A 27028-nucleotide genomic window follows, 5' to 3' on the forward strand; every position below is an offset into this window, starting at 1 on the left:
CTAATGAAGCTACTCCAGAAGAAAACTACAAAAAAATCGGTAAAGTTCCCGGAAACTTAACTAAACCGTAGCGAGACGGTGAGTATAAAGTTATTAAAGTGTATCGTCGCAGTTTTGCAACTCGGTACTGTCCATATTCACGTCAGTTAGTCCACAAAAAGCATCAAATCTAGCTAGGTTCAACTTGCGCGGTCACCTCTGCACCGGAAGTTATAGTGGGTATTCGCCAAAGCTACTTAGCACATATGGAACGCCGCTTGATGAACTGTGTATTCCGTCTATGTTTTGTCAGCTAAAGTGTGTTTTATGAGCTCAACTGCCAGCCCTGTTATAGACACGGTGAGAAAGACCTAAGCTACTTCTCTTCCCATCTTATCCAGCCTAAACACAGGCGACAAGGTAGTTAGCTGTAGCCGCTAATTTAGCTTCATCGTTAGCTAATGTTATGTTGCAGCTACGGTGGCTCTGAAATTGTCATTACATGCTGTTTTTGGGCTTTTTGTGCCATTATGTAACCATTATTGATTGGTCACAATGCCGACTGAATTTCATTTATCAAACACCTGGTGTTCGATTTCTCGTAGCTAATTCTCTCAAGTAATATTAGCTGGCCACGACAGCGCGTTGGAGTACGCCCTCCTTTGCTTTTGCTGCCAGCTGTAACTATTCGTTTTTTCAACAAATAAGCACAAATTTACTCACTTGTACGTTTATTCGTTCTATAATTTAGCTGTTATATTTCCAGTTACATCTGGCTCTGTAGCTTTATCTACAAACCAGGGAGGCACACTCTAAGAAGTAATGCTTGCATGCCATTTAATTTACTGGGTGCTGTGATGAGGAATCGGGCTAAGAAGACTTGTTTACATACACCGTACATCACAAAGTTGCACTATAAGTGAAAATATGTGTCCAATGATGAAATAAGTTTGAACTCATAAGTGTCTATTTCACAAATCGTCATGCCATCAAAATTGTAATAATACTAATTCTTTTGTTGTCCTGCACAGTGATCAATGAAGGCTTTGGTCAGCAATGGCTGTTGTGTCATGGAAGGAGATTTTACTTTTGAGTGGACTGGTGGTGGGGTGTTACTGGAACAGCTTGTCATGCGGGTTTGTGTTTGATGATGTCTCAGCAATCCTTGACAACAAGGATCTGCGCCCATCAACCCCAATCCACAACCTTTTTCTCAATGATTTCTGGGGAACACCCATGGCTGAGGTAAGCTTTAAGAAGACTCAAACTCAATACGGGATTATGTAATTTCTCTTTAGAATTTTATATTGTGGATCAAATTTGTCTCATTGTCATTTGTTGTTACTCAAAGTAATTTAGAAAGAAATAAACCTTGAACATGTGTCCCACTACAGGAACGGAGTCATAAATCTTACAGACCCCTGACAGTACTCACCTTTCGACTGAACTACCTCTTCAGTGAACTCAGCGCAGCTTCCTACCACCTGCTCAATGTCATTTTACATGCTGTCGTATGTGTGCTTTTCCTGCGAGTGTGCCGATTGTTCCTGGACAAGACTTCCAGCTTAGTGGCAGCATTACTGTTTGCTGTGCATCCCATTCACACTGAAGCTGTAAGTGTACAATTGCTTTGTGAGCAAATGTTAAAAAATGTGTTTTATTAAATTTAATTTGGCCTAATTGAGAATTATGTTCACGTACAAGTCCATGGAAAAAGTGTAAATTAGTGAGAGAAGTAACTGGAAATACTCCTAATTTATCTTTCACTTTCTAAATTAAAGTAATCTCATCAAGTTATGCTCCACCGGATGGGACAGACCCACTGGGAATTATAGGCAAATGATTGGCATTGGTTAGGTGGTTCTTGAGTCCCATCTGCAATCCAACTCTTGACTTCCTCAACATTCTCATGTGCTATTTTAACCATTTTCATGAGCATTTGTTAGGCAAAGTTTTAGGAAAAATGAGATAGAATACAAGGTCACTTTTTAACTTTTTTTTAAACTTTAGGAACATCTGTCTGGGTTTGTATAACTAAGCATTCCACTTGGCTATCATGGACGACCTGTCATGGATGGTTCACAAATCTGTTGCGGGGATAACACAGATACACAACCGTTCTAGTTTAAATAAACACTTCTGGCCAATTTAGAATTGCCAGTTAAACTTACATATGCTTGTCTTTGGTACAGAGTTTCAAAACTTTGGACAGTGGGATCCAGCCAGGGTCTCTGGAGAGAGCTCATACAAGCATGCAATTTCCCAGAGGAACCCACCCGAGGGATTAATAAAGTTCTATCTTATCTTATCTTATCTTATGTGCTAACACTGAACTGGAAGCTAGGTCCTTCTTGCTATGAGGTAACATAGCCAGCTAAGCTGCCCTAGCTAAGCACTGGGTTTTCCACAGAAATGATAACCACTGGATGTCTCACTTGATCTCTAGTACCGCAAACCAAATAAGCAGTAATGTTAGCCACACCTTCACTCTTCCTTTAAAACAAGAAAGGTGGCTTTGTGAAATACGTTGAGTAGCCCTGTAATATTCCAACTTAAGCTGAGCAATTCACTTGATAGTGCTGTAGAAGTATTTTCACTGCACTGTAAATGTGGCTGAATTAAAAGAATTCTGCATAGAAGAATGGGCCAAAATTCCTTTAGATGGAAAAAAACCAGTTCTTGCAAACAGTTGCTACAATGGTGGTACAACAAATTATTCGGTTTTGGGGGGGGATTTTTTTTTCCACATAGAGACAGATAGGTTTAGATAAATTTTTCCCTTAATAAATGAGTTTGTAATTTAATAGTGGAATGTTGTTTTATTTAGGTCATCTAATACAAATATGAATTAAGTCAAAAGCATTAAAAGAAATTAGGTAGGGGTCAGAGATCATTTGAAGTTTGAAATCTACATGTGCAATAAGGTGTTAAAGAGACTTCAATATAGAAAGACTTTGTGTCTTTACGGAGCGTTGTAGGACATTAAGAGTAATCAGAAACTTAGCTTTGCACCAACATGTCCACTGTGGCATACAATCTGAATGCATTTCAGTGATTGTTAGAATTGCGTTAGAGTGAACCAGACAATAAACAGCAATTGAATTGTCACATCTTGCCTGTTATGGCTTGCTCAAAAAGGAACTCCACCTTATTCAAGTAAACCCTTTTGTTCATGCTCATGACATTAACTTACTTGTGCTACACGTTACATTAAACCTCTGTTTTTACTGTTGTCATTTAAGGCTGCATTAACATTCTTTAAATGCTTTAAAATGTTTGCTTCCATTTTTTTTCCTTCTTGAAATATAAAGATAGTTATTATAGCTTATCATGGATGTTGTCTGTAACACAAAGCTTATTGAACTTAATAGGAAATCAAAACCCTTTAGCTTATTGTTTATTTGAACTTTATCTCATTCTACTGTCTGAAAAGCCTCTTCCCCAATTAGGACTTGTATTTCATCCTTTTGAACATAGCTGAACTGATGACCAGACAGGCCTTGACCAGAGTAAAAAAACAAAGGAAACATTCTGCTTCTTGGGTGTGGAGTGCTACTGTTACACAGCATGCATCACTGTTCCTATCTTCCTCATCATGTTCTCTAATCTATGCACAGTCTTTCAGACTTCTTGAATGGAAACAATTTGCCTCACAAATGAGCCTTTAGTGTTAGTCCAGCAAATGCCCTTCATGTTATCACCGTCTGGAATCTCTCACTGAACGGATCATTTGTTTTTTGAATTATGCTTCAAGCACTGAAGGTCCCTACATTATAAGCTTATACAAAGAGTGCCTGTGTGTCCCATGTCTTTTTCAGTAGGGTTTTTTTTTTTTGGGGGGGGTGGTGATATATCTTTTTGAATGAAGACTTCAGTTTTTTTTTGTTTTTTTTTTTATATCTTCAAACATCTTTAGATACAAATGACACTAAATAATTTGTATCTAATTTGTAACTCCTTACATCTGGATGGATGGAGTTGCCAACTCTGTATAGATGGAAAGTTAAATTTGTAGTTTGAATATTTTCAGGAAATTGAGCCAACTGTAATCAGTCTTTCTAAGATTCTGTTGAAGTAACATTGCACTGATCAGACATTTTAGGGGGCTCTTGAATACTGCCAGCATTTTTCCCTTCTCCCACCAGTTGACAAATAGGTCAGTCAGAGCACAGTGCCTGTGCTTGTTTTGAATCTTCATGGCAAGCCCTATTTATTGGAAGCTGCAGCCCTCTCATGATGCCAGTTGAATTCTTAAAGTGTAAACAATCCCCTCTTCTTTTAGTGAGTGCTTTGTAGAACTATTTGTGGGACCTTTATGTTCTTAGAGTATGTCTCTTTCCAAGAACTTAATAATGATATTTCTTCCGCATGAGGGCAGTCATCATGTACTTAAATGACAGACGTTGCTGTCAGAGAGACTATGTTACATATAATTGCTTCCCCATCAGTTGATTTGGGTTGAACAGAACTTTTTATTTTTATTTTTAGAGCCTTAGACCATGAGCTCTGGTTCGTGCCAGTCGAAGACACATGTGTAATGTTCTCAGAGTTATTAGATATGTTGTCTGAGACATGGAGGTCATGTGGTGGTGGCTTCAGAGTCGAGGCAAAGTAGCATGGGTATAGAATAGCATCTCCTAATAGGAAAAGTAAACTTTTCTGTATTATTTTACAAACTTATTTCAGAAATTTTTATCTACATTTCAACTTGAATTACCAAACAATGAACATTTAAGTATATTTTAAGAAATCATTTTTCCAAATCTTTATGGTTGGGTCGCTTGTGTTGATCGACTGTTATCATCAGGTCACTGGTGTGGTTGGCAGAGCTGAACTTCTTTCATCAATCTTTCTTCTGGCTGCTTTCCTGGCGTATACAAAGTCAACTGGACCAGACCATTCCATTGGTAAGTATAATGTTCTTCCCTGGCCTTTATTTATTTCTGTCTCATGTGCAAAATCTACTGGGTCGTTAAGTATGAACTTATTTTCAACATGCTGTTGTCCGTTAACATTATTTCATTATTTTAATTGCCAAAATAAGCAAATACAAAAAAATCAAGATGGAGGCAGTGGAAGTGTTGTGGCAACAGATCGGATAAGATCAAACACCTGGCTATTCGGGTGTTAGCTTTCAGTTTTTTCCACCAATGTTTTGATATAAATAAACACTTCCCTTTGAGGGTAATTAATATGGAATGTTCAGTGTTACTTATTACTTATAGTCATGGTAATAAATCTGTCAAGTCTAAGGTTTTATGTATCCAGACCTGATTGTTAACAGGTCTTAAAATTAGGTAAATAAAACTTTAGCTATACTACAACTTGTGATATATTTCATTATTTATGTATCCAAAATTAAGCCAAAATATGGAAGTGGTGTGTGAAAGTGCACTCTCGCTGCTTATATTTGAACTAAGGGAGTAATAATTAAATGCAGTTGATTAAATGATCATAAGCAGGTTTTTACCACCTGTGTAAAAGCAGTACCTTTGGTAGTCTGCTGATCTTGAGCACTCGGGCATGTATTAGAGTAGAATACATGCCTGTCATTGCCAAGCAGAAAATGTATCTGCAATGATCTTTAAGCAAGCAATTGTTGTTGTAATCTATCTGGCAAATATTTTTTTATTCCCAAGCAATTTGTAGTCTACAGTTCTATAGTAAGAAAGATGATTCATGTACATGCAATCTTCCCAGGAGTCGATGTCTCAGGAAATTTACCCCAAGATCATCATCAAAAAACTGTAGCGCTCCAGCTCATGTCAGTTAGATGTTCAAGTCCATGACAATACAATTAGAAAAAGATGAAGCAAGTATGGCTTGTTTGGAATGGTTTCTAGAAGAAAGCCCAGGCAGCACAGCATAGGTTTGCAAAGTGGCATCAAACCGCAAGATTTCTGGAACAATGTCCTTTAGACGGAAAAATCCAAAGTGCAGATGTTTGGTTATGATGCATAGTGCTGTATATAGAAAACCACAGCAAATCAGCAAACATACCCCATACTGCCTGTCAAGCACAGCGATGGGAGTGTGACAATTTAAGATTGTTTTGCAGCCACAGACCTGGGTACTCTCCAGTCATTGAACTCCTCTATATGCCAAAGTATTCTAGAGTCAAAGGCCCTCTGTCTGACAGCTAAAGCTTAATCAAAATTGGGTCACACCGCAGGACATTGAGCTGAGGTACAGCAGCAAATTCACAACAGAATGGCTGAAAAAGAAACGAATCCAGCTTTTGCAATGCTCTAGTCAAAGTCCAGACCTCAATCTGATTGAAATGTTGTGGTAAGAGCTATGCATAAATGAGTGTTTGCAATCTTCAATTATCTGATGTAAAAGACTGATAAAGTCATACAGAAAGCAATTACTTAAACTTGCTGCTGCTAAAGGTAGCTCTAAAGCTGCTGAATTATGGGATGTGTCTGGATTCTCACACACAACTTCTGCATGTTTTGGAAAGTTTTTGTTAAATAATAATGACACTGTATAATATTCATCTCAGGTTGTATTTTTAAGACTATTAGATCAGTTTTTATGATGTCCTGATATGTAAAACCTTGGAAATGACAGAGGGTAGAGCAGGGCGATATTACCAAAAATATTTATCACGATATACATTTGAGAATTTGCGATAATGATATAATTGACACTAGACAAAATACTTTACAACTCTACAACTTTATTATTAAGCAGCTGTTTTTTATGTGCATCAAAGTTATATAAAAAATTAACAGTGCAAATGCAAATTCCTTGCTGACAGTTTAACCAAAAGGCATTTCCAGTGGAAATTGGCCGACATATCCTCAGCATAACCATGTATAATATCCACAAAACTTAAAAAGAGGTTATACACACACACAATATAGTAATATTATGTTGAAGCACAGTACGTATCACTCCGCGAGGCTCCTGCCTATGATAGACGTAATGCTCCGACAATCCATCAACCGGTGCGGCTTTGTAGCTTAGCAAAGTCCTACTAAAACATTTGACAGATTTTCGAGCGCCGTGTACCACATAAAATCGTTTTGAGGTCAGTAAACACAACCAGAATTCATACATAAGGCACACGGGATTATAAGGGGCACTGTCGATTTTTCAGAAAAATCAAAGGATTGATTTTAAGTGTGCCATATTTTCCAAAAAACACGGTAATAACGACGGCCCGCTAGCATGCTCTACTAAAAATAGTGCTTTGTTGTGTGTCTGATGGACGAAAGCTAAACCAGTTCCACACCACTGAAGTTGAACCATTTTTACAAACCAATTCTGGTTCATCTGTTTCATTCACCGATCTGCTTTCGCTCTTCTCATTCATGCTTTTTTCACCATGTGCATATGAAAACAAAGGCACTGCGCATGCGCATTTTACCCATATTATATCGCGATATTTTCTTTTCTCATCGTTGCCCAACATTATACCGCGAACGGCATGATATGGCCCAGCCCTAACAGAGGGTATACTTTCTTTTTAGTATGGCTACACCTACCATGCTCATCTAGATGCCTCTAGATGATGCAGCTGTATGTATTCACCAGTCTCCCAAAACAAATTTCTCTAGACCACGTGAAAGAAATCTCCTAAAATTTGGAATTCAGTTGAATTTGGTAAACAAGCACACAATTTCCGTCAAATGTTTTATTGGATAAAATTAGAAAGTGATAGCATTTTGTATCCAAGAGTTCAAATTTAAACTTTATTCTAACATCATAATGTTCTGGAAAAAAAACAATTTCTGCAGTTATTCAACACTAAAGCTTAGGAGCAGAGGAGGAGATAAAATGTTTGTTTTGTTGAGATATTGAGTTTGTATCAGTTGTCCAGTTGTATTCATCTGTGGTACTTCCTTTTTTAAATTGCTCTAGTTTTCAAAGAAGATATCACTGTGTGCGAGTCTGGACCTGCATGTTTGCTGGTGAACACACATAACTGTGAGGCAGTAATTTTTAGTTCTGAAGATGCAAGATCAAGTAATTGGTTATAACAGTAGCCTCAGGTTTTTAACTTGTATCCACAGTGAGCTGTTATGTTATTTTTTTAAATCATTCTTCTGTTTATATGTATCACAATAAATCAAACTATTAAAGTAACCCAATTTAACATGTATGAGTTTTCCCATTTCCCCAGTCTAGACAAATACTGAAAATATAAAACTATTAACATAACACACCAAGAATTATGAAGTAAAAAGTGGATTCAATCGTTCAAATTACTTTTTTATAGAATCTTCTTTATGAGGTTTCCACCTTTTACTGTTCAGTTTTATTATCACTGAAGACAAAATTGTTTCTAAACTTGTAACTGGTGCTATATGGAGACGTTAATATGACATCTCAGAGGTTTTTATGTTCATAATGGATCAAGAGAATTTGTTGCATTTGTTAAGTTACCAATGCACCAGTGGCTACAAGGTTAATAAGTTGTCATGTGTATATATTAATATATATATTTTTGTTTTTTTCTTGTTTTGTTCAGTTTGGCCTCCCATTGCTCTGACAGTAGTTTTAGTGGCAGCGGCAACACTGTGTAAGGAACAGGGAATCACGGTTGTTGGTGTCTGCTGTGTCTACGAGATCTTTATTGCACAGGGGGTAAGGATCAGAAACTTTTTGTGTCATAAAACATTCTATAAATTATATCTACATCTGACCACACACACACACACACACACACACACACACACACACACACACACACACACACACTGTATCACAGTCATCCAGCTTTTTGTATTTACCCATGCTGACCACAAGATTTCTGCTTTGGAGATACTCACACTCCGTTATCAAGCTATAAACAGTTTGACCCTTAGAACCAAGTGCACCAACTTCAAGAGTGGACTGTTCAGATCTTGACATGTCTTCTATCAATGCTTTATCTTTGAGTGTTCATAATGTTGTTGTTGTTGTTGTTTTTTATTTCTTCTATAGGCATAGATTTCATTATTCAGAGGTTGCTTCCTGGAATAAATGTATGTCATATGGGTATTGCTTTACATGATGATGGTAAGTTGATTGTTTCTGTCTTTTTCGCCATTCTCAGTTTACATTGCCAATGCTGGTGGACACGATATGGCAAGTTCTGCAGGGTAAAGATGGGTTTCCCTATGCTGTCCTGCAAACTCTTCTGAAGCTCATTGTTCTAGTCATCAGCACCCTGCTGCTCGTTATTATCAGGGTCCAAGTCATTCAGTCGCAGCTTCCTGTCTTCACAAGGTAGGCAGTGTTACGGATGGAAAACTCACCAGCATTTTAATAAAATAAACTTTAGCCAGTTTTGTTAATTATTTATTTATTAAGCTAAGCCAAGTGAACATAACAGGAATAACAAGAACGGCAGACGGTTCTGCTCAAAGGTCATTTTCATGGGAAGGAAAAGCCCAGTTTCAGTCATTTAGTGACCTGCTAAAAGGCACACATTTCACAATTTAAAAATATATTTTCTCTAAGCAAAATGATGTGTTGAAGAATTTTCAGTTTGTTTTAATTGATTTGTCATTAAATCTTTTGAGTTTGCCCTATTTTGTTTTTCCTCTCCAGACAAAAGAAAAATAAATTAGAAGCTGCCACTAAAAAAAAAAAAATATATATATATATATATATATGTTATATACAAATTATATATGTATAATTTGTATTGTAAATGTAGTCTGGTAACATCAATTTGGTGTTCTTGGATTATATGATATTTACCAAGTTTTTCTTTATTGTTCTATAATAATATCTTACAGACAAGCAGTCACAAAGTGCTGTTAAAAAAATAGAGTAAAATAAATAAAACTAGGAGGAATCACAGTAAAATAGAAACAAGCAAGGGCTGTTGTACAAAGCCTCTCCTTGACTCTCCCCACTGGTGGTTGTTGTACCCCCTCCTCCTCCTATCTTTCAATGTGTTCTACACTTAGACTTTATCCTGGCAGGCCCCATTAGTATAATTTAGCACACAGACTGATCTTTCTTCCTAGCACTTATTCTTCATATAAGTGTTATATAAATAGGAAATAAATAGAATTTTCTTCTGTCCAATTATAGTAACAAATTCTATGTGTCTATGGGTCACTTTATGAGGAAGTTTGTCTCATCACATATGTCATGGAAAAGTATGGTCCTCGCTCTGTTGTTACAGAACCTCCCACAAAGATAGTTTTGAGTATTTGGTACACTGGTAATTAGAGCAGGGCGATATGACCAAAAATATTTATCACGATATACATTTGAAAATTTGCGATAACGATATAACTGACGATATAATCGACACTAGACAAAATGCTTTACAACTCCATGATAGGTTTGTAGCTTGAACCTATTCGCTGGAACGTTGAAGACAATATAATTACACAGCAAGCAAGACACGAAGTAGGCAAAGTTCTTCATGTTTCTCGTGCAAGGGAGAGAACCGGACAAACGCCGTTCCTTCGCTTGACCCCAGTTGCTTTCGTCCGCTCCCCCGTAACACTGCTCTTTTATTGAGGTTACATGAATATGCATAGCTTCATTAACATATGACGTCTACATACAAACAAAGAGTACCGTGCGTGCGTGCGTGCGTGCGTGCGTGGTCAGACGAAAGCTAAACCAGTTCCACACCACTGAAGTTGCAGCATTTTTACAAACCGCTTCCTGGCCATCCAGTGAATCTGCTGGGAGGACAACGTTGGAGAAACGTTAACATTTTATTTGTACTGCATAATCTGCCGATTCTGACAGAAATCTGCAACTATCCTCTGAAGCACCGCTCCTCTAAAACAGTGTCGTGGCTCCAAAAGGTTGGGAAACACTGCGTTATACTACTGGCTTATTTACTTTCATGTTACTCTGTAAAATCTTATGTAACGTACTGTCTCATAATTACCAATTAAAAATATAAGCCTAGAGGCTACGGCTCCTAATGAGGACACGTGATCTTTCTCTAAGTATTTAGGTATGAACACAAAGCTGACAGCATAAATCAAAGATGAAAACCAGAGACTTTAAGGAGACTTTAAAGCGATCTTTAAGGTGATTCTACTGTAGAAACATGAACAGGTAGAAATAGAGGCTGCAGCCTGACTGGTCATTAGTTTGTTACTCGTTGAAATTCAGCAGCGATTGGCTTCACCACAAATGCCAGCTCGCCTTATCACGGTGCTGGGCTGGGGTCAGCATTTACTCAGCTTTAACATCACTCCGGGCTCTTGGCTAATGTAGCATTAGCATGCTGTGCTTGCAGAGAGCTAAAGTTGTGTTAACAATATAATGCAATAAAAATAAAAGTAATGTCCATATCCACACTGTAAACTGCGCCACTATTTTCCTTCTCCAACACTGGAGAAATCAACCGATCGCAACCAGAGTGCAAGAACCGATAAGCGGAATCGATAGAAAGGCAGACTAACAATTCCAAGCAATTGAACATCCCTACCTATCATCTAGTATCATATTGAACAGTAGAAGAATGCTATACAAGAATCAGTCCATTAACTGATTTTCAGCATTAAAATGTGTTTCCTCCACCCTGCCATTAGTATGCTTCACTGTTGAACTTGGGGACTGCATCCTAATCTGAACAACAGCCTTTTTGTGGTACTTAATTGTATTACATGAATGTGTTGCGTAAAGTTGTTTAAACTTTAGCTGATGTACCTTAAATGTAACACACAGAACTATTAGTCATCATTGGAAGGTTTTTAACTATTTTTAAGCACAATTTACAATAGGTCCTTTGTAATGTAGATGAGAAGTTTCATGGTAAATCTCTTTAAAACACAGAGCCAGATGAATGACAGATATTTAATGCCCAAATTCCTATAATATGGAGCTATTGTTGGGATATTCTAAGAGGTTAGAACACCATAAAAATGCCAGATTAGTAATAATTCAACTAGATTATGCATTTATTGAGCCTAAACTGTCTTGGAATTGTCTGCACAGGATTGAGCCTAATGCCATTTGACAGGAAAGATAAGATCCAGTTCCTAGATGGCCTAATCCTCTAGTTATAATCCTCAAGCTGTCTCCGATTGTCTGAGACGATTTCTGTGTTCAAGCCATAACAATACCACACCTTTAGATTATAAAATCCCCAGCTGTGATTATTGTGGACTGAAACGCCTCTGTAAAGCAAGTTTGGGCAATGTGCTTTGCCCAAACAGTTCAGATACAAAACACTCCTGCGGTTCCTATTGTAGCGTCTTTACTGGCAGCTGCATAGATAAACCCAGAGACCATCTTGTTATGAGATCACACCACCAGTAGCGACTGTTCATCATATCGGTAATTTGAACTATAAACACTTTGAGATTCCTTTAGAGCAAGGGTGTCAAACTCATTTTCACAGAGGGCCACATCAACATAATGGTTGGCCTCGAAGGGCCAGAGTAACACTATGAATGTAACAAAATACAATGTAATTTAAAATATACGAAATCACCCTTGTTTATATTCTTAGATAACCGTTTCTGTATTAAATTCTGTATGCATTGAAGTCAAGGGGGGCAGGACTATGGCACAACCAGCGTACGACAGAAGTGTAGTGATTTATGTAGATTTGTGTTGTGTCCTGGAAGAATTTCATTTGTCAGATAAACTTAGATACAATACAAATACACTACAGTATAATATTGTATTGCACACTATTATATACACTCCCACATTTCATGACATCTATGGCTTTCCTTATTTTTTTTCACCCTCCACATTTATTATATACTTTATTTCAAGAAGAATATAATGTGATCCACAGCATCTGATATCAAAAATAAAATATAAATTCTGAATCATTTTTCTTTACTTGTTTTGCAGTAATTTGATCCTTCCAATCAGATAGAATAAAGCATTCATGATTTAAGAATTTCATGATAACACCAAGGAAAAGGGAAGTGGATAATATGTAATGTTTATCATCTCCTTCTCTCCCTATGTAATGTTCTTGCAGATTTGATAACCCTGCAGCAGTCAGCACTACACCCACCAGACAACTGACTTTCAACTACCTACTTCCTGTAAATGCATGGCTCCTGCTGAATCCCTCAGAGCTCTGTTGTGACTGGACTATGGGCACAATCCCCCTGGTGGAATCACTTGTAGATCTGCGTAACCTGGCTACACTAGTATTTTACATTTTTCTAGGACTGCTTGCTTATCACAGTCTGCGATACAGACACAGTTCTGCCAAGACAGTCATCATGGTGAGAGAAAATGTGGTTAAATAGTGTGTGTGTGTGTGTGTGTGTGTGTGTGTGTGTGTGTGTGTGTGTGTGTGTGTGTGTGTGTGTGTACATTTTTATTTTTATTTTTTTCACAAAAATAAACCAGACAGTTAGGCAGTTCTGAAAACTAAAGTGTTACCTCTGCTTGGTCAGGTTGTAATCAGTTTGATGCATCATCTCCACATCCAGTGTGGGCAAATGAGCCCCAGACTTAAATATACCCACTGTCCTGTTTCACTGTGGGTTTGATATATTGCATTTTATTCTGTTTTGTTAGTCTCCTTACATTAACTCTTCTGCTACTGCCACAAATCTAAAACTTGTAATTATTTATATTATTTCTAGCCACCCACTGTGAAATAATGTCTTGTCCAACTCCAAGTGTTTGGCCCTTCTTTTTTTTTTTCTCCTGAGACCACTGCTAAAAGCCGTCTTTTGACAGTACTTCTGCTGATTGGATTTTGGCCTTCATTATTTTTTTGTATCTGTGATAAGAGAGCTTTTCTGTTTCCCAGTAAACAAAGCTTAAGGTATTCGTCTTCTGGTGGTGTGGCCTTGACCGGTGACGGGCCTTTATTTGTTGCTGAAAAGCAGATGCACTTAGACATATAGAACTTTAATAGAACACATAACACAAATATATCTATGTTTTCCTTCATTTTGTTGAAAAATAGTGAAATGGCAATTGGATTTGAATGGAATTGGAAATGTATAGGATCATAAATGTCTCCTTTTCACATCTTCTGTTTTTAAACATTCCCAAATCCTTATTTCTAGCTTTACATCAAAATAACACACAACAAAATAATAGATTTTCAGTACTGTAAGACTTTTGAACAGCACTCTTTATAACCATTGTTCTTAAGTATTTAGGAAAGTTTGGAGGTCAGTAAAAAGAAAAATCAAAAGTATTACTAGTGAGATATATGACCAACAAAATGTGGTTTCCTTTCTTGGGGAACATAGCAAGGTTCTTGAAGTATTTGCACAATATTGACGTCAATTCAATTCAGTTTTAGTTATATAGCAACAGTCGTCTCAAAGTGCTTTATATTGTACAGTATTCATTATACTCAACTCAAAATACAACAGTATTTTGAGTTGAGTGTGTGTGTGGGGGGGTTGTTGTTTGTTTTCTTTTAAGACAAATTTTATTACCACTCTTTGTGTATATTTCGCTTTTTTCGGCAAATGAAGTTGGCCAGCAGAAATGAGCAATGAAACACAAGTTCTTAGTTGAGCTTTGAAGGGATGAATGGGTGGTGAATGTTTACAGAGGTACATAGAAACAAATTAGCATGTGTTGTGCAATAGGTTCATTGTTCTCATGCTTAAAGGTCAGTAAACTTGCTCACAATATTGCTCTAAGCTTCAGCTTTAGAAAGGGGAACACAAGTCAGCACAAAAAACTGAATTATGACCTTTTGCATTGTTTACTCTGGTTTGCTAAGAGCCTTTTGGAAAATGTTGCATAACAATATCACAACACATTAACATACTGCATCACTGCAAGGTTGCCAGCTGTCTAACATGGAGCATGAGATATTAATAAATAGTTTTAGACAGCCACTGTCCACTGAGGAGCCCCATTCTAGATTGTAGATGTGCTGCAGGAACTATCACAGAGTCGGTTTTTAGTGCTGAAGCCCGTCTTTATTTGGAATTCTGTTTGATATTTTGGAGATTGGTCAGTCCAGTAGTTTTGCATATTTGTAAGATGAAATCATAGACAAATTTTGTAGGCGTTTAGCTGATAGCAAAATTAAGGCTGAGTTCAAAGAGATGTAGTGTGTGAACTTGGTGGCATTGTGGCTAATGTGACATCAGTTTTACCTTTACCTTTAAATTATTGTAAGTTTTACAAATTACAGATTTTAACCTAACCACCTGCTACCTACAAGTGAATGAAGTATTAATGAACTTCTGAGATTTAAACATCAGAAGAGCTGCCAAATTGAACACATGTCAAAATCCAGTTTTCTTGTTTTTAGACACAGACTTTTTTTTTCCTTAGGTCCGTCTCCATGATAATTTCTGAGTGTTCAAGTATTTAAAAAAAAAGCTCTGAGCTTGTCATATGAACTGACATATTATTTCTTTCTTTTGTGCGTGTTTGTGTGTGTGTCCTGCAGGCCCTGTCTTTGATTGTCCTGCCTTTTATTCCAGCATCCAACCTCTTCTTCCCTGTGGGGTTTGTCGTAGCAGAGAGAGTACTTTATGTTCCCAGTATGGGGTTCTGTGTTCTTGTTGCACATGGATTCAAGATGATCTCACATAAAGGGTAGGTTCTTGTCCAAAATGACGTTTAAAAGAAGAATCCCTCAGAAGGGCGAAACTGTTTGTGAAATTATGAGTTTCTGTTTGTGGTTACACTTTTACCCTTTTTTGTTTTTTAATATTGGTGCAGATATTTAGGTTTTGTGAAGATTGTGAAAATGTATATTTAAAATTACATTGATCTGCTTAATAATTTCCTTTGTAGACAATTGAAGAAGATTTCCTGGTTGATGATTGGAGTGCTGCTAACTACGTACACAGTGAAAACTTTTCATAGAAATTGGGACTGGGAGTCAGAATATACTCTCTTTACATCTGCCTTGAAGGTATGATGGAAATGCTGTTTTGTGGTGGCAGAGTGTCATGTCAGTTTGCCAATGTCTGTAAACACCTTGTGATTAAAAATTTTGAGTAAACCAGAATTAATCATCCACTCACAAAACTGATGAATGTTTATTATCGTTATGTCTCTTTTAATTTGTCATCTACTCAGGTTAACAAGAACAATGCCAAGTTGTGGAATAATGTTGGCCACGCTTTAGAAAATCAGAACAATTATGCAAAGGCTTTGCGGTATTTTCTCCAGGCTACTCGAGTCCAACCAGGTGAGACACTTTGATGTCATTCATAAATCATTGAAAAAGGAAGGATGGTTTCATGGAAGTGATGAAAAATCCACTACAGTTTGCAAAATTCTTTCTTAAGAAGATCAACAAATAGTTGATCTTCTTACAAACTATTTGTTTTTGTTTTTTTTTGGTGGAGGATACCAAATGAGGTTACAGTATTTTTCTTTGTGTTGAGAGTAACTGTTTTACTTGTTGTTCTACCTGTTCCAACAGGTATACAAAAACAGAAACACCGTATAATACAGTTTAACTGCTTTAAACACTAATATTAAATGAAAAAGACCCAGAAGTGTAGACATTCAGCTTTAGTTTAGTGGGTTGAATAAAAAGATTGCATAAAAATGTGAGGAACTAAAGCATTTTTAAACACAATCTCTTCATTTCAGGGACTCAACTTAAGTAACTAAAAATAAAATTTCATTTCTAATGAAACTTCATTTCAAATACTTAGTTGGGTTTCCTCCATTTTAACGCCAGGTCTATACTGCAGCAGCTTTCAGTTGCTTTTTGTTTGTGTGCCTTTCTGTCCAAAGTTTAGTCTTCAACACGCGAAATACATGCTCGATTGGGTTAAGATCAAATGTCTGACTTGGCTATTCAAGAATATTCCACTTCTTTGCTTTAATAAACTCCTGGGTTGTTTTGGCTGTCTGTTGTGAAATGCCTCCCAATTATTTAACTTCATTCAGCTCATTTTGGGCAGACAATAGGTCTCTAAATACTGCTCTAAAAATTGCTTTCTTTCTCAGGATGTACCAAGCTGTAAATTTTGTCACTCCTAATATTGTAGCAATTTCTCAGATGGGTTTTTCTGTTTTCGGAGCTTAAGGGTGGCTTGTTTCACCTGCATGGAGAGCTGCTCTGACCGCATGTTGTCGGTTCACAGCACAGTCTTTCAGATGGAAGCACCAGACCTCAGATCAGCTCCAGGCCTTTTATCTGCTTAATTAATAATGACAAAACAAAGGAATTGCCCACACCTGCCCATGAAATGGCCTCTGAGTCAACTGTCCAATTACTTTAGGTTCCTTTAAAAAGAGGGTTGCACATGTTAAAGAGCTGAAATTCCTAAACCCTTCGTCCAATTTGAATGTAGATACCCTCAAAGGAAAACTGTGTCCATGTCCACTATATAACTAATTAGAATATGTTTCAGTGAGAGAGAGAGATCCTATTCTTGCCATTAACCATGGTGAGCATGAAAATGTTTGTTGATTGAAAAAGAATCAAGGAAAAATCCCTTACATTGTTCAGCTGATCTTTCTATTGTTTATGGTAGACTAAACCATCTATCAGTCTACATGAAGGAAATTAGCCTTTGTGCTCTAGCCCAGCGGTCCCCAACCCCCGGGCCTTGGACTGGTACCGGTCCGTGAGTCGTTTGGTACCGGGCCGCGAGAGTTGAGGCTCAGGTGTGAAATGTATGGTTTTTAGGGTTTTTATTGGTTTTCGGTGTTATTTTGTTATCGTTTTTATCGTTTACTCGGTTTTCCTGGGTCTTTTCACGTGTGTTATGAATAAATCTTCTTTTTTTCGGTACTGGTACTAGTTTTATATTGTTGTATTTTTCCGCGACACCTTAAAGGCCGGTCCGTGAAAATATTGTCGGGCATAAACCGGTCCGTGGCGCAAAAAAGGTTGGGGACCGCTGCTCTAGCCCATTAGTGCTCTACCCATGGTGTAGCCAAAAAGACCCATAACAGTCCTCAGGCCTATTTACTTTTCTGCCAGAAACCATGTTTTATGTCTGTCATGTAAATAACCTCAGTTTCACTGGTGGCTGGATACAACTGCAAGAAAGTAATTCTAGCTTGAGATGGTCAGAGGTTCTCATTGTACTTCTCATAACATTGTTCATTTTTCAATTTGTAGGAATAGTAAGCAAGTACAAGTCATTGTGCTTTTTGATTATCTTATTTCAGGGTATGATTTTTGCTAATTTTGTTTGTCATGTAGAAGTATTTGTAAGGTTTTTTGTTTTGTTTTTTCTTTCGTATTTAAAAATGCACACAGCAACTATTGTACAATAGTTGCACTTACACAAGATACCATTTTTCATCTTCAAATTCAAACAGCAAATCAAGGAAGCTTATACAGTGTGTGAAATGCTTATTTGATTCCCTGCTGAGTTTTTCTCCCTTGCAAACAAATGAATAATCTAAAATTTTTATGGTAGTTTCATTTTATTGGAGAGCGACAGAATGTCAACTAAAAAACAAATCCAAAGGTGTCCGCATGTCACGGAGTAAAATAAGTACTTGATCTCTAAGCAAAATATGACTTAGTACCCTAGTATTTTTTTGTACGGTAAGATTGTTATTGGAGCACTTTTGCCTTTATTGGATTGTGGAGCAATGAAGGACAGGAAATTAGGAAGAAAGAGAGAGGCCTCTCTAAATCCTTTGTTTGTTGGCTTCTGCTTGGCATCTCAAAGCTTCAGTTCCCTTGACAGATTTTCTATAGGATTAAAATCTGGATGTACTCCACTCCATGACCTTAATGTGCTTCTTCTTTAGCCACTCCTTTGTTGCCTTGGCAGTATGTTTTCGGTCATTGTAATGCTGGAAGAACCATCCAAGACCTTTCTTCAGTGTTCTGGCTGAGAAAAGGTTCTCATCCAAATTTTTACAGTATACGTTCCATCCATTGGCCCCTCAATGCAATAAGTTGTCAATACACTTGGCAGAAATACAGCCTCAAAGGTTAATGTTTCCACCTCTGTGCTTGATTGTGGGGATGGGGTTCTTTGGGTCATACTCAGCATTTCTCTTTTTTCAAACACAACTGATGATAAAGAGCTTGATTTTGATTTCATCTGACCACAGCACTTTCTCCCAAACCTTCTCTGAATCATTACATGTTAAATGGCAAGGTTAAGACAGGCATATAGATCTGCCTTCTTGAATAGGGGGACACTTGTGGGCACTGCAAGATTTCAGTCCATCACGGCGTAGTGTGTTACCAGTGGTGTTCTTGGTGACTGTGGTCCCAAGCACCTAACAAGCACAGACAGCCAGGATGTAGTTTTGGGCTGATCTTCCACCTTTCATGTAATGTATTTTTTATGGATTTTTAACTGATATGTTGTCTCTCTATTAAAATGAAACTACCGTAAAATTTAGAGACTTAATTTCTTTGTGAGCAAACTTATAAATTCAGCAGGGGTTTAAATAATTATTTCCCCACTGTAGGTAATCACTGCTTACATTATTGCTTGACTCTTCCAAAAACTCTTAACAGCTATGTCACGTGGTAAGCCAGTAATGTGACTTCAGATTGCATTGATAGTGTATCATAAACTGTTTGAACTACTGGTTCCAACCCTTTTCATTTAAGTTTTAGTAAAGTAGGAATTTGTTTTAACAAAGGATATTGTGCATTGCTCAAAAGACCTAAGCTGTCTGTTAATGCATTTGCTTGTTTTCCTATAGTCAGGGGAACAAAAACAATCAATGGGAAATTGTAAAATTTGATTAAAAATAAAGGGGGACAGACGACAATAGACTAAAGTATGGCAAAGATTCAAAGAAAAAACACAGAATATTGAGAAATTAAATGTAGGCTCCATCAAATGGGCTGCAAATTCACATGTAACACGGTGTTTTTGTGTAATGAAGTTAACTCAATGATTTAATTCGGCAGCAGTTTAGAAGAAATGAAAAGGGTGACTGTTGGAAGATTAAATGCTTACATAGTAACACTCTTGGCTAAAAATATGACCAAAAAATCCCCTGGACAGCTAGTTCAGTTGAAAGTCCAACAAGCTTTTTTTTTTTTTTTTAAACTTCTCTTGACACGTAGTTAATAGGCAGTCAGTTGTTATGAGTCCATTCATTTTACTCTAAGATCTCATGACTGCAGTCAAACAGGCCAAAAGTATAATCCTACTATCTAAAGCAGGGGTGTCAAACTCAAATACACAGTGGGCCAAAATTCAAAACTGGAACAAAGTCGCGGGCTAACGTTAATATTTATTGAAAAAAAAAAATCTTCCTCCAGATATAAGAATGAATCTTTTCTTATGGACTCAAATAAGTTTTGAATATGAATATGGAACAAGCAAAGCTTAATACTAAACAATATATATATTAGCTGTATAATACCAGTAGGCCAGCTCTAATAGTATATTTGGTATGGCTTCGCGGGCCAAATGTAATTAGGCTGCGGGCCAAATTTAGTTTGACACCTATGATCTAAAGTGTATCATTTCGATATCTTGGGCATCTGTCTGTGTTTTTGTTTTTTTTTCATTTGTGCTTAATGCCTTAGTTTAGAGGAAGCCTACCATAAACTGAGATATCCACAGCTTTGCCGGTTCATCACCCACAAGTGTTTCCCCAAGATTAGCAATGTAAACACATTTTCCCAGCGAGGATTTCCTGCTCTGCTAATCAAGCATCAGTTCTGGCTTTACAAACTGACCTCTTTTAAAGTTTAATTTTTCTTACGTCTTCCTAGAAGGATTAAATAAGCTCCTCAAAATAATGTTGCTTGTTTTGTCTTACACTATTGATGGTATAGTTGAAAATCATTTATATTTTCTAGTCATGTTTAGCATTAGTTGGTATTTAATATAGTCATGTTTAGTAAATGTGTTAAAACACACATAAACAGATGGAGTAGGATTTTGTTTTCTCACTGCTCTTTCTCATTCTTGTTGCTGCAGATGATATTGGTGCTCACATGAATGTTGGAAGAACCTACAAGAATTTGAACAAGTCCAAAGAGGCAGAAGAGGCTTACTTGGTTGCCAAATCCCTCATGCCGCAGGTATTTAATCATTTGCTTTTTTTGTTTTTTCTGCTTCCTTTTATGCAATTGTTACTCATTCCTGGCTGTAAGGTTCATTGTAGTCACTGTTTACCACCTGATGGTGGCAGATCATGCAGCATACAACAGCCTTTCAGTCATATCATGGAAAACTTTAATTATATATAACGAACGTGGGCATGATGTTGATGAATTATAGTTATTTTGCTTATTTAATTACAATGTTAGGATCAACACTTACAGGATTATTCCTGGCTCAGATATGGGGTTTCTGGGGTGACTATACCTTACATGGCAGAAACATTAAGTAAATATCCTTGTTATTTTAACTCCACTTTCAGTAAATAAGTAAACAACAATTAACAAAACTGGTTGAAAAAGCAAAAATAATTTTCTTATAGTGCAAACTTTTACTGGGGGTACCAAGTTCTTCTATTCAGGAAAACAACCTTCCCAGGATAAAAGCAATGATAGTGATAAGAGGTATAGTTGCAAGTTGCATTACCCAGAAAGGCCTGAGCCAAAAAACAGGGACTAGAAATCTGCATTAAAATCTAATCTCTCATAACAGACTGTAATATGATGATTTTTTTCCACTCCCTTCAAATTCTCTACTTTATTTGATGTTACACAAGCTTTGATTCTAATGAAATGTTGTTTGTCCACACATTAGGTTATTCCTGGTAAGAAGTATGCGACGCGTGTTGCCCCAAACCATCTCAATGTTTACATAAACCTAGCAAATCTGATCCGGGCCAATGATTCGCGGCTGGAGGAGGCTGATCAGCTCTACCGGCAAGCAATAAGCATGAGACCAGACTTCAAACAAGCTTACATCAGCAGGCAAGTTTTGTTTTGATTTTTTTTAAACTCTTTATCTGTCAGATAAAGAGTTAAAATGGCACACATATTCTTTAATAAATGAATAAAATCTTGATCTTAAATGTATTACTGTCAAAGATTTGTACTGAGACATTCCCCTTATCTCAAATTTTGTTGGTCAAGTAATGTAGTAATGTGTTAGTGTTTTTTGCATTATCACCTCTATATGTATTTATTTATTTGTTTTCTTTTTGACTCAGAGGGGAACTGCTTCTCAAGATGAACAAGCTTACAGAAGCCCGGGATGCCTATCTCAGAGCCTTGGAGCTTGATCGCACCAATGCTGACCTGTGGTATAACCTGGCCATCGTCTACATTGAGATGAAAGACCCATCTGAAGCCCTGAAGAACTTCAACCATGCTCTGGAGCTCAACCCACGCCACAAGCTGGCACTCTTTAACTCAGCACTTCTCATGCAGGAGTCTGGTGAGTGTAATGAAGATATAAATAATTTAAGCATGATTGTTCCTCATAAGAGGAATGAGGAGAGCCTTACTTGTCACTTGTTAAAGGAAATAACCTTGTATTACCTTTAGGGTGTAACCAGATGCTTATTTTGAAGCGCACACTGCATGTACTGACAGATGTTCTTAGCCAAGTTTCTGTTCATTCATCCTTCATCAGCTCAGTGATAAAAGTGTTTATTAGTTTCTCCACCCCTGTATTTTTTTTTTTTTTTTTTTTTAAACACAGATGGCAAAACCATAATATCAGTTGTAATGACTCAGCATGGGAAAAGAAACACAACTCACAATAATTTCTATTGAGAGCTCCATTAGGTTTTCTTAGTGTACAGGTGATTAGCTGACCTGCTGGTCATATTAACTTTATACTAGACAGACACTGTGTACTGGTCATACACACTGTTATTTACTTTAAATCCATCAGCGAACAGCAAACTAACCTGTTTATCCTGCACTAACTTGCAGAGTATTTCCATTCAACCGTTAAATAACACAGTTGATCTACCTTTGTTTGTTTTGCAGCAGATTTCACAATATCACAAAAAAAACAATGTCACATGTACAACCCAGAATCTGATTTTAAAACATGAGGACTTGCGCTTTAAATTTCCATTTTATCAAATCTAACTTCTCTTCTTCCTCTCTTCTCCTGTCTTTGTACATCATTACTTCCCACCTCTGTTTTTAAATGACCCACCAAACTGCTGCTGGAACATTGCTGCCGCAGGTCAATCAGAACGCCTTACTGATTGTAAGGGGCTAAACATATCAAGTACAGCACTTTAAAAAAAAATAAAAAAAATTTCGTGCAAAATTATTTGAAAAACATTAGCAATTACTTTATTAGTTAAGTTCATCAGAGCACGTTTCCACTTTCCTTTTGTTTCACCTTGTCAAACAGTTTGTATTTCGGGGAATTCTTGGTTCAACAGGTCTGGCAATAATCGGCCTGGCTCTAGCAAATGAAATCGAATTCAGCTTTTCAAAAAATGGATGCATTATGATTAGTTGAGATAATCTTTTTTTCCTGAATAAATTCGATTGTCATTTTAAAAAAATTCCATTTTGTTTTTACTCAGAGTATCTTTGTCTAATATTAAGATTAGTTTTATGCAAATGTGCAAAAAGAACAAAAAATCCAGAAGGAGGCAAATATTCATTTTCCCTGTGTAAGAGTTGCGAGTTGGCAGGAGCCTATCCCAGCTACCATGGATAAATGGATGCAAGGATGGACAGATGGATAGCTCTGTATACGATCCATTGTCAGTTCTGACACCAAGACCAATAAGTCCACAATCTTTTCTACCGTAGATAAATAGACATGCATTGTAAGACAAATTAATTTCAATAAAGGTTAGCTTAACAGTGTGCTGTTGTAAAATAGACTGTCCTAGCATCCAGTACAGTCTCTCATAAATTCTACAGTCTGATTTTTAAATAAGCTGAAAACCCATGCACATGTTAACTCTCACAAACCTCCATCCCTCAGGTTTTTGAATTGTGGATTCCATACTAATATATCAATATTAGCAAATATTTGGGGGAGAAAAGTCAATTAATCTACATTTCAATACATGAAAAACCTTGGTTCAATCACTGGTGGTGCTGACTATCCACTCAGTGCCCTTAAGCGATTGTGGAAAAGAGACATAACAAAATCACAAAACCTCAAACTGTAAAAAAAAAAAGATTGCAGTAAACATGATTTACAAAGTTTGTTTCCAATGGATTTTGTCACATTTAGCCATTATTGTTTTAAACTTTTTCATACCAGCTAAGGGTAAACAAAATCTTGCACAATGCACATAAAAGCACCTTTTGTGGTTGAATATCAACGTTTGATTACCCAAATTCACCCTGTGCTTTGTGTCTGTTTCCTGTGACAGGTGAGCCCAAGTTCTGGCCTGAGGCCAACCGTCGATTCCTCACCTATGTGGAGGAGGAGCCTGACGATGCCAATGGCTATTTCAATCTTGGCATGCTGGCCATGGATGCAAATGAAAATGCAGCAGCTGAGCGGTGGATGCGCAAAGCCATTGGTCTGCAGGCTGGTTTCCGCAGTGCTCTGTTTAACTTAGCTTTGCTCTACTCTCAATCAAAACGTGAAGTCGACGCATTACCTGTGTTGGATGAGTTGCTACACCACCATCCAGAGCACATCAAGGGCCTAATCCTTAAGGGTGACATCCTCATGAATCACAAGAAGGACACCCGTGGTGCTAAGGCCTGTTTTGAGCGTATTTTACGCATGGACCCCACCAATGTCCAAGGGAAGCACAACTTGTGCGTGGTCTACTTTGAGGAACGCGACCTGCCACGGGCCGAGCGATGCCTGGAGGAAACGCTGGACCTGGCACCAAATGAGGAGTATGTGCGTCGCCACTTGAGTATTGTACGTAGTAAAATGGCTGCCATGAGTGCAGCAGGCCGACCACTGTCTTCAGCTACCACTGAAGGAGCAACCACGGAGGGGGTAGCTGCATCATCCAAGGAGGAAGTGCTGCAGAGTGTTAAGGAGGGCACGGAAGAGGCTGCTGCGGGTGGAGAGGAAGGGAGGGGTGTTGATGCAGTTGGAAAGGAGGTTGGGGATGAGAAGAATGAGCGGAAATCCTCTACAGAAAGTGTCAGAGGTGTGGGTGTGGACCAATCAAAATCTTTAGATAATAGCCAGTCTGACAAGCGGACTAAGGGTAAGTCCACGAAGGACATTAAAGATATAGAGAAAAAAAGAGCAGCTGCCTTGAAGAGACTAGAGGAGATTGAGCGCATATTGAGTGGTGATTGACATTGTTGCCATTTTTAGCTGGACTACTTTTCCGGAGCTCTTTAATGCTCCAACTAAGACTTCTCCCCTTTAGCAATGTGTAATCATAATCAATTATCACTTTATTTCTTTGATTTATCTGCTTTCACAGGCCACTCAGTATTGTCTGCTGGTTTAACATTAATTATTTAAGGGAAATTTTGATCTGCACATGAAATTCACAACATTAACAGTAAAATTAAGCACAAAGCAAACTTGGGATGATCTATTTAAAGCTTATGTAGATGCCTATGTGTGCATATGTGCTTTATCTGAATGGGATCACATATCATAGATCGGTAGTAGTTTGTTTTTTCATTTGTAATCATTGTTTATCACTGGATTTTTTTATTTATTTTTTTTGTCTCACCAAGATGTGAGTCATTGCGCTATTGTTTTTAAAAACAGAATGATTGTATCGTGGACAATTAAGGGAAGTGACATGTTTGGCAGATTTCCTCAAAGCAGGATTATATCTGCAGAGTTTGCCCCCTCAAAATAAAACATACAGTGAACAAAATGACTCCATACTACATTGACATCAATCTACATATGTGTATTCCATTGCAGCAACATTTGTTAATCTTTATTGATCTCACTCAGTACTTCCTGCTACTGCAGTCTTTACCTCAAAATTTCATTGTGAACCTATCTAAAGATATTTATCTTATTCCTTTTGTCACATTACCCATCCCTCCCCCTAACATCTCTACAGCTGGCTCCTATGCTTCAGACACCATGGCCCCATTAGAGATGTTTTGGATGTCTTGGGGTTTTTTGTTTTGTTTTGTTTTTTTTGCTTTTTCCCCCTCCGTCTTTCCCAGTAAACTCCCATAGACATTGCTTTGACATTGGCGAGACCCATTTTATATGACCGTCAACAGTGACGCACGGTCATCCTCAGCGTCATGCGTTCTTCATTTGCCAAAGGTCCTTTCACATCAGAAGAAAGGGGGAGGGGGGGATTTTCAGAGCACATTTGAAAATCCATCCAAAAATGGATCTCCCGACACACTTCTCTGCAGTCATGATTTTTATTTTTTTGTTTTATCTTGCTGGGACTGAAACATTGAGGTATTCAACATTTTCAAATTTTGATAATAGACCTTGTATTTGGAGGGGGGCGGGGGTTGTTTTTCCAGTATTTACAGCTATGTGATCAGTCGGATCAAAAATGCCCCGAAGTATCAACAATAAAACTACACTTGATCTGCTGGTGAACATGCGCACATAGTTTTTAGTTTGTTTGTTTCTTTTTGTTTTTTTTAAAGTGCACAGATTTCTCCCTCTTGTGTCCTTGGCTCTTTTTATTTATTTATTTTTTTTGTCATTACACCACTATAAAACCCTGTGGCTGATTGGCTACTGTTCAAGAGGTCTGATGCTTAAATCAGTAATGGTGAGGAAGTGACAAGCTTGAATACTACCTGGTACTGCAAATTGTTACTGTCACAGCCATCTACAGAAGCCATGATAGTCATGAAGAGCAGCCTATTGACTACATGTGGTTTCCTCTTCACAGTGCCGTAATTTGTTTCAGCAAATTGTTTTGCTTGGTACTTTTTTTTTTCTTTTTTTTTTTAATTTCACATAGGAGATCTGATTACTGTAGATTAGGAGTATTGTAGTGGTACTACAAAATCTTGCTATGCATTGTGTGACCCTTAAAGTCTATGTACATACATTTACAGGATATTGTATCCAGTGTTATTTATTATTTTGGTATGCGCTAGATGTTTTTGTTTACCACTGGTAATTGTTTCATTTCAAGGTGCGTTATTTAGTCTCTGCAAATTTGTGTGTATCGTCACATATTTGTTTTTTTTGTTTGTTTTTTAAAGTCCTGCATTTCAGTAGAGTTCATGTCAGTGTTAAACATGTACGAAATCATTCAACTGGCTGTCCAGTTAAACAAGTACAGTTTGGAACAAGGATGCATCCAGTTTGCCACGACTTCTGTTTCGCCTCATTTTGAGTCAATTTTTGTAAGATTTTTTTTTTTTTTGGTGGTTTTTTTTTTAAATTTTATCTGT

General features: G+C 37.4%; 1 protein-coding gene across 5 annotated transcripts; it reads left to right on the plus strand.

The window, feature by feature from the left end:
• The first annotated feature begins 17 nt into the window (after nt 1-17).
• On the plus strand, nt 18-27028 carry tmtc3 (transmembrane O-mannosyltransferase targeting cadherins 3). Of its 5 annotated transcripts, none has more exons than XM_005731560.1 (14): nt 18-78; nt 1011-1224; nt 1374-1592; nt 4787-4886; nt 8459-8574; nt 9026-9198; nt 12896-13148; nt 15302-15450; nt 15652-15772; nt 15940-16051; nt 20742-20845; nt 21519-21688; nt 21928-22154; nt 24079-27028. In XM_005731560.1, the coding sequence occupies exons 2-14, from the start codon at nt 1036-1038 to the stop codon at nt 24975-24977; spliced, it is 2832 nt and encodes a 943-aa protein (XP_005731617.1). In that variant the 5' UTR covers nt 18-78; nt 1011-1035; the 3' UTR covers nt 24978-27028. The 5 variants fall into 5 exon arrangements, with proteins under 5 accessions (XP_005731617.1, XP_005731616.1, XP_005731620.1 ...); XM_005731559.2 differs by lacking the exon at nt 18-78 and adding an exon at nt 87-339; XM_005731563.2 differs by lacking the exon at nt 18-78 and adding an exon at nt 196-215.

The sequence above is a fragment of the Pundamilia nyererei genome, unplaced genomic scaffold (assembly GCF_000239375.1).
Source record: "Pundamilia nyererei isolate P.nyererei 1_Seehausen unplaced genomic scaffold, PunNye1.0 scaffold00043, whole genome shotgun sequence".
Classification (NCBI taxonomy): domain Eukaryota; kingdom Metazoa; phylum Chordata; class Actinopteri; order Cichliformes; family Cichlidae; genus Pundamilia; species Pundamilia nyererei.

What these genes read in the sequence shown, in the direction of transcription:
- tmtc3 (XM_005731560.1), top strand. Translation starts at nt 1,036, where the DNA reads ATGGCTGTTGTGTCATGGAAGGAGATTTTACTTTTGAGTGGACTGGTG. An exon ending in AGATCTTTATTGCACAGGGG is followed by an intron (nt 8,575 to 9,025) that starts GTAAGGATCAGA and finishes CGCCATTCTCAG; the next exon opens with TTTACATTGCCAATGCTGGT. An exon ending in CTGCCAAGACAGTCATCATG is followed by an intron (nt 13,149 to 15,301) that starts GTGAGAGAAAAT and finishes TGTGTCCTGCAG; the next exon opens with GCCCTGTCTTTGATTGTCCT.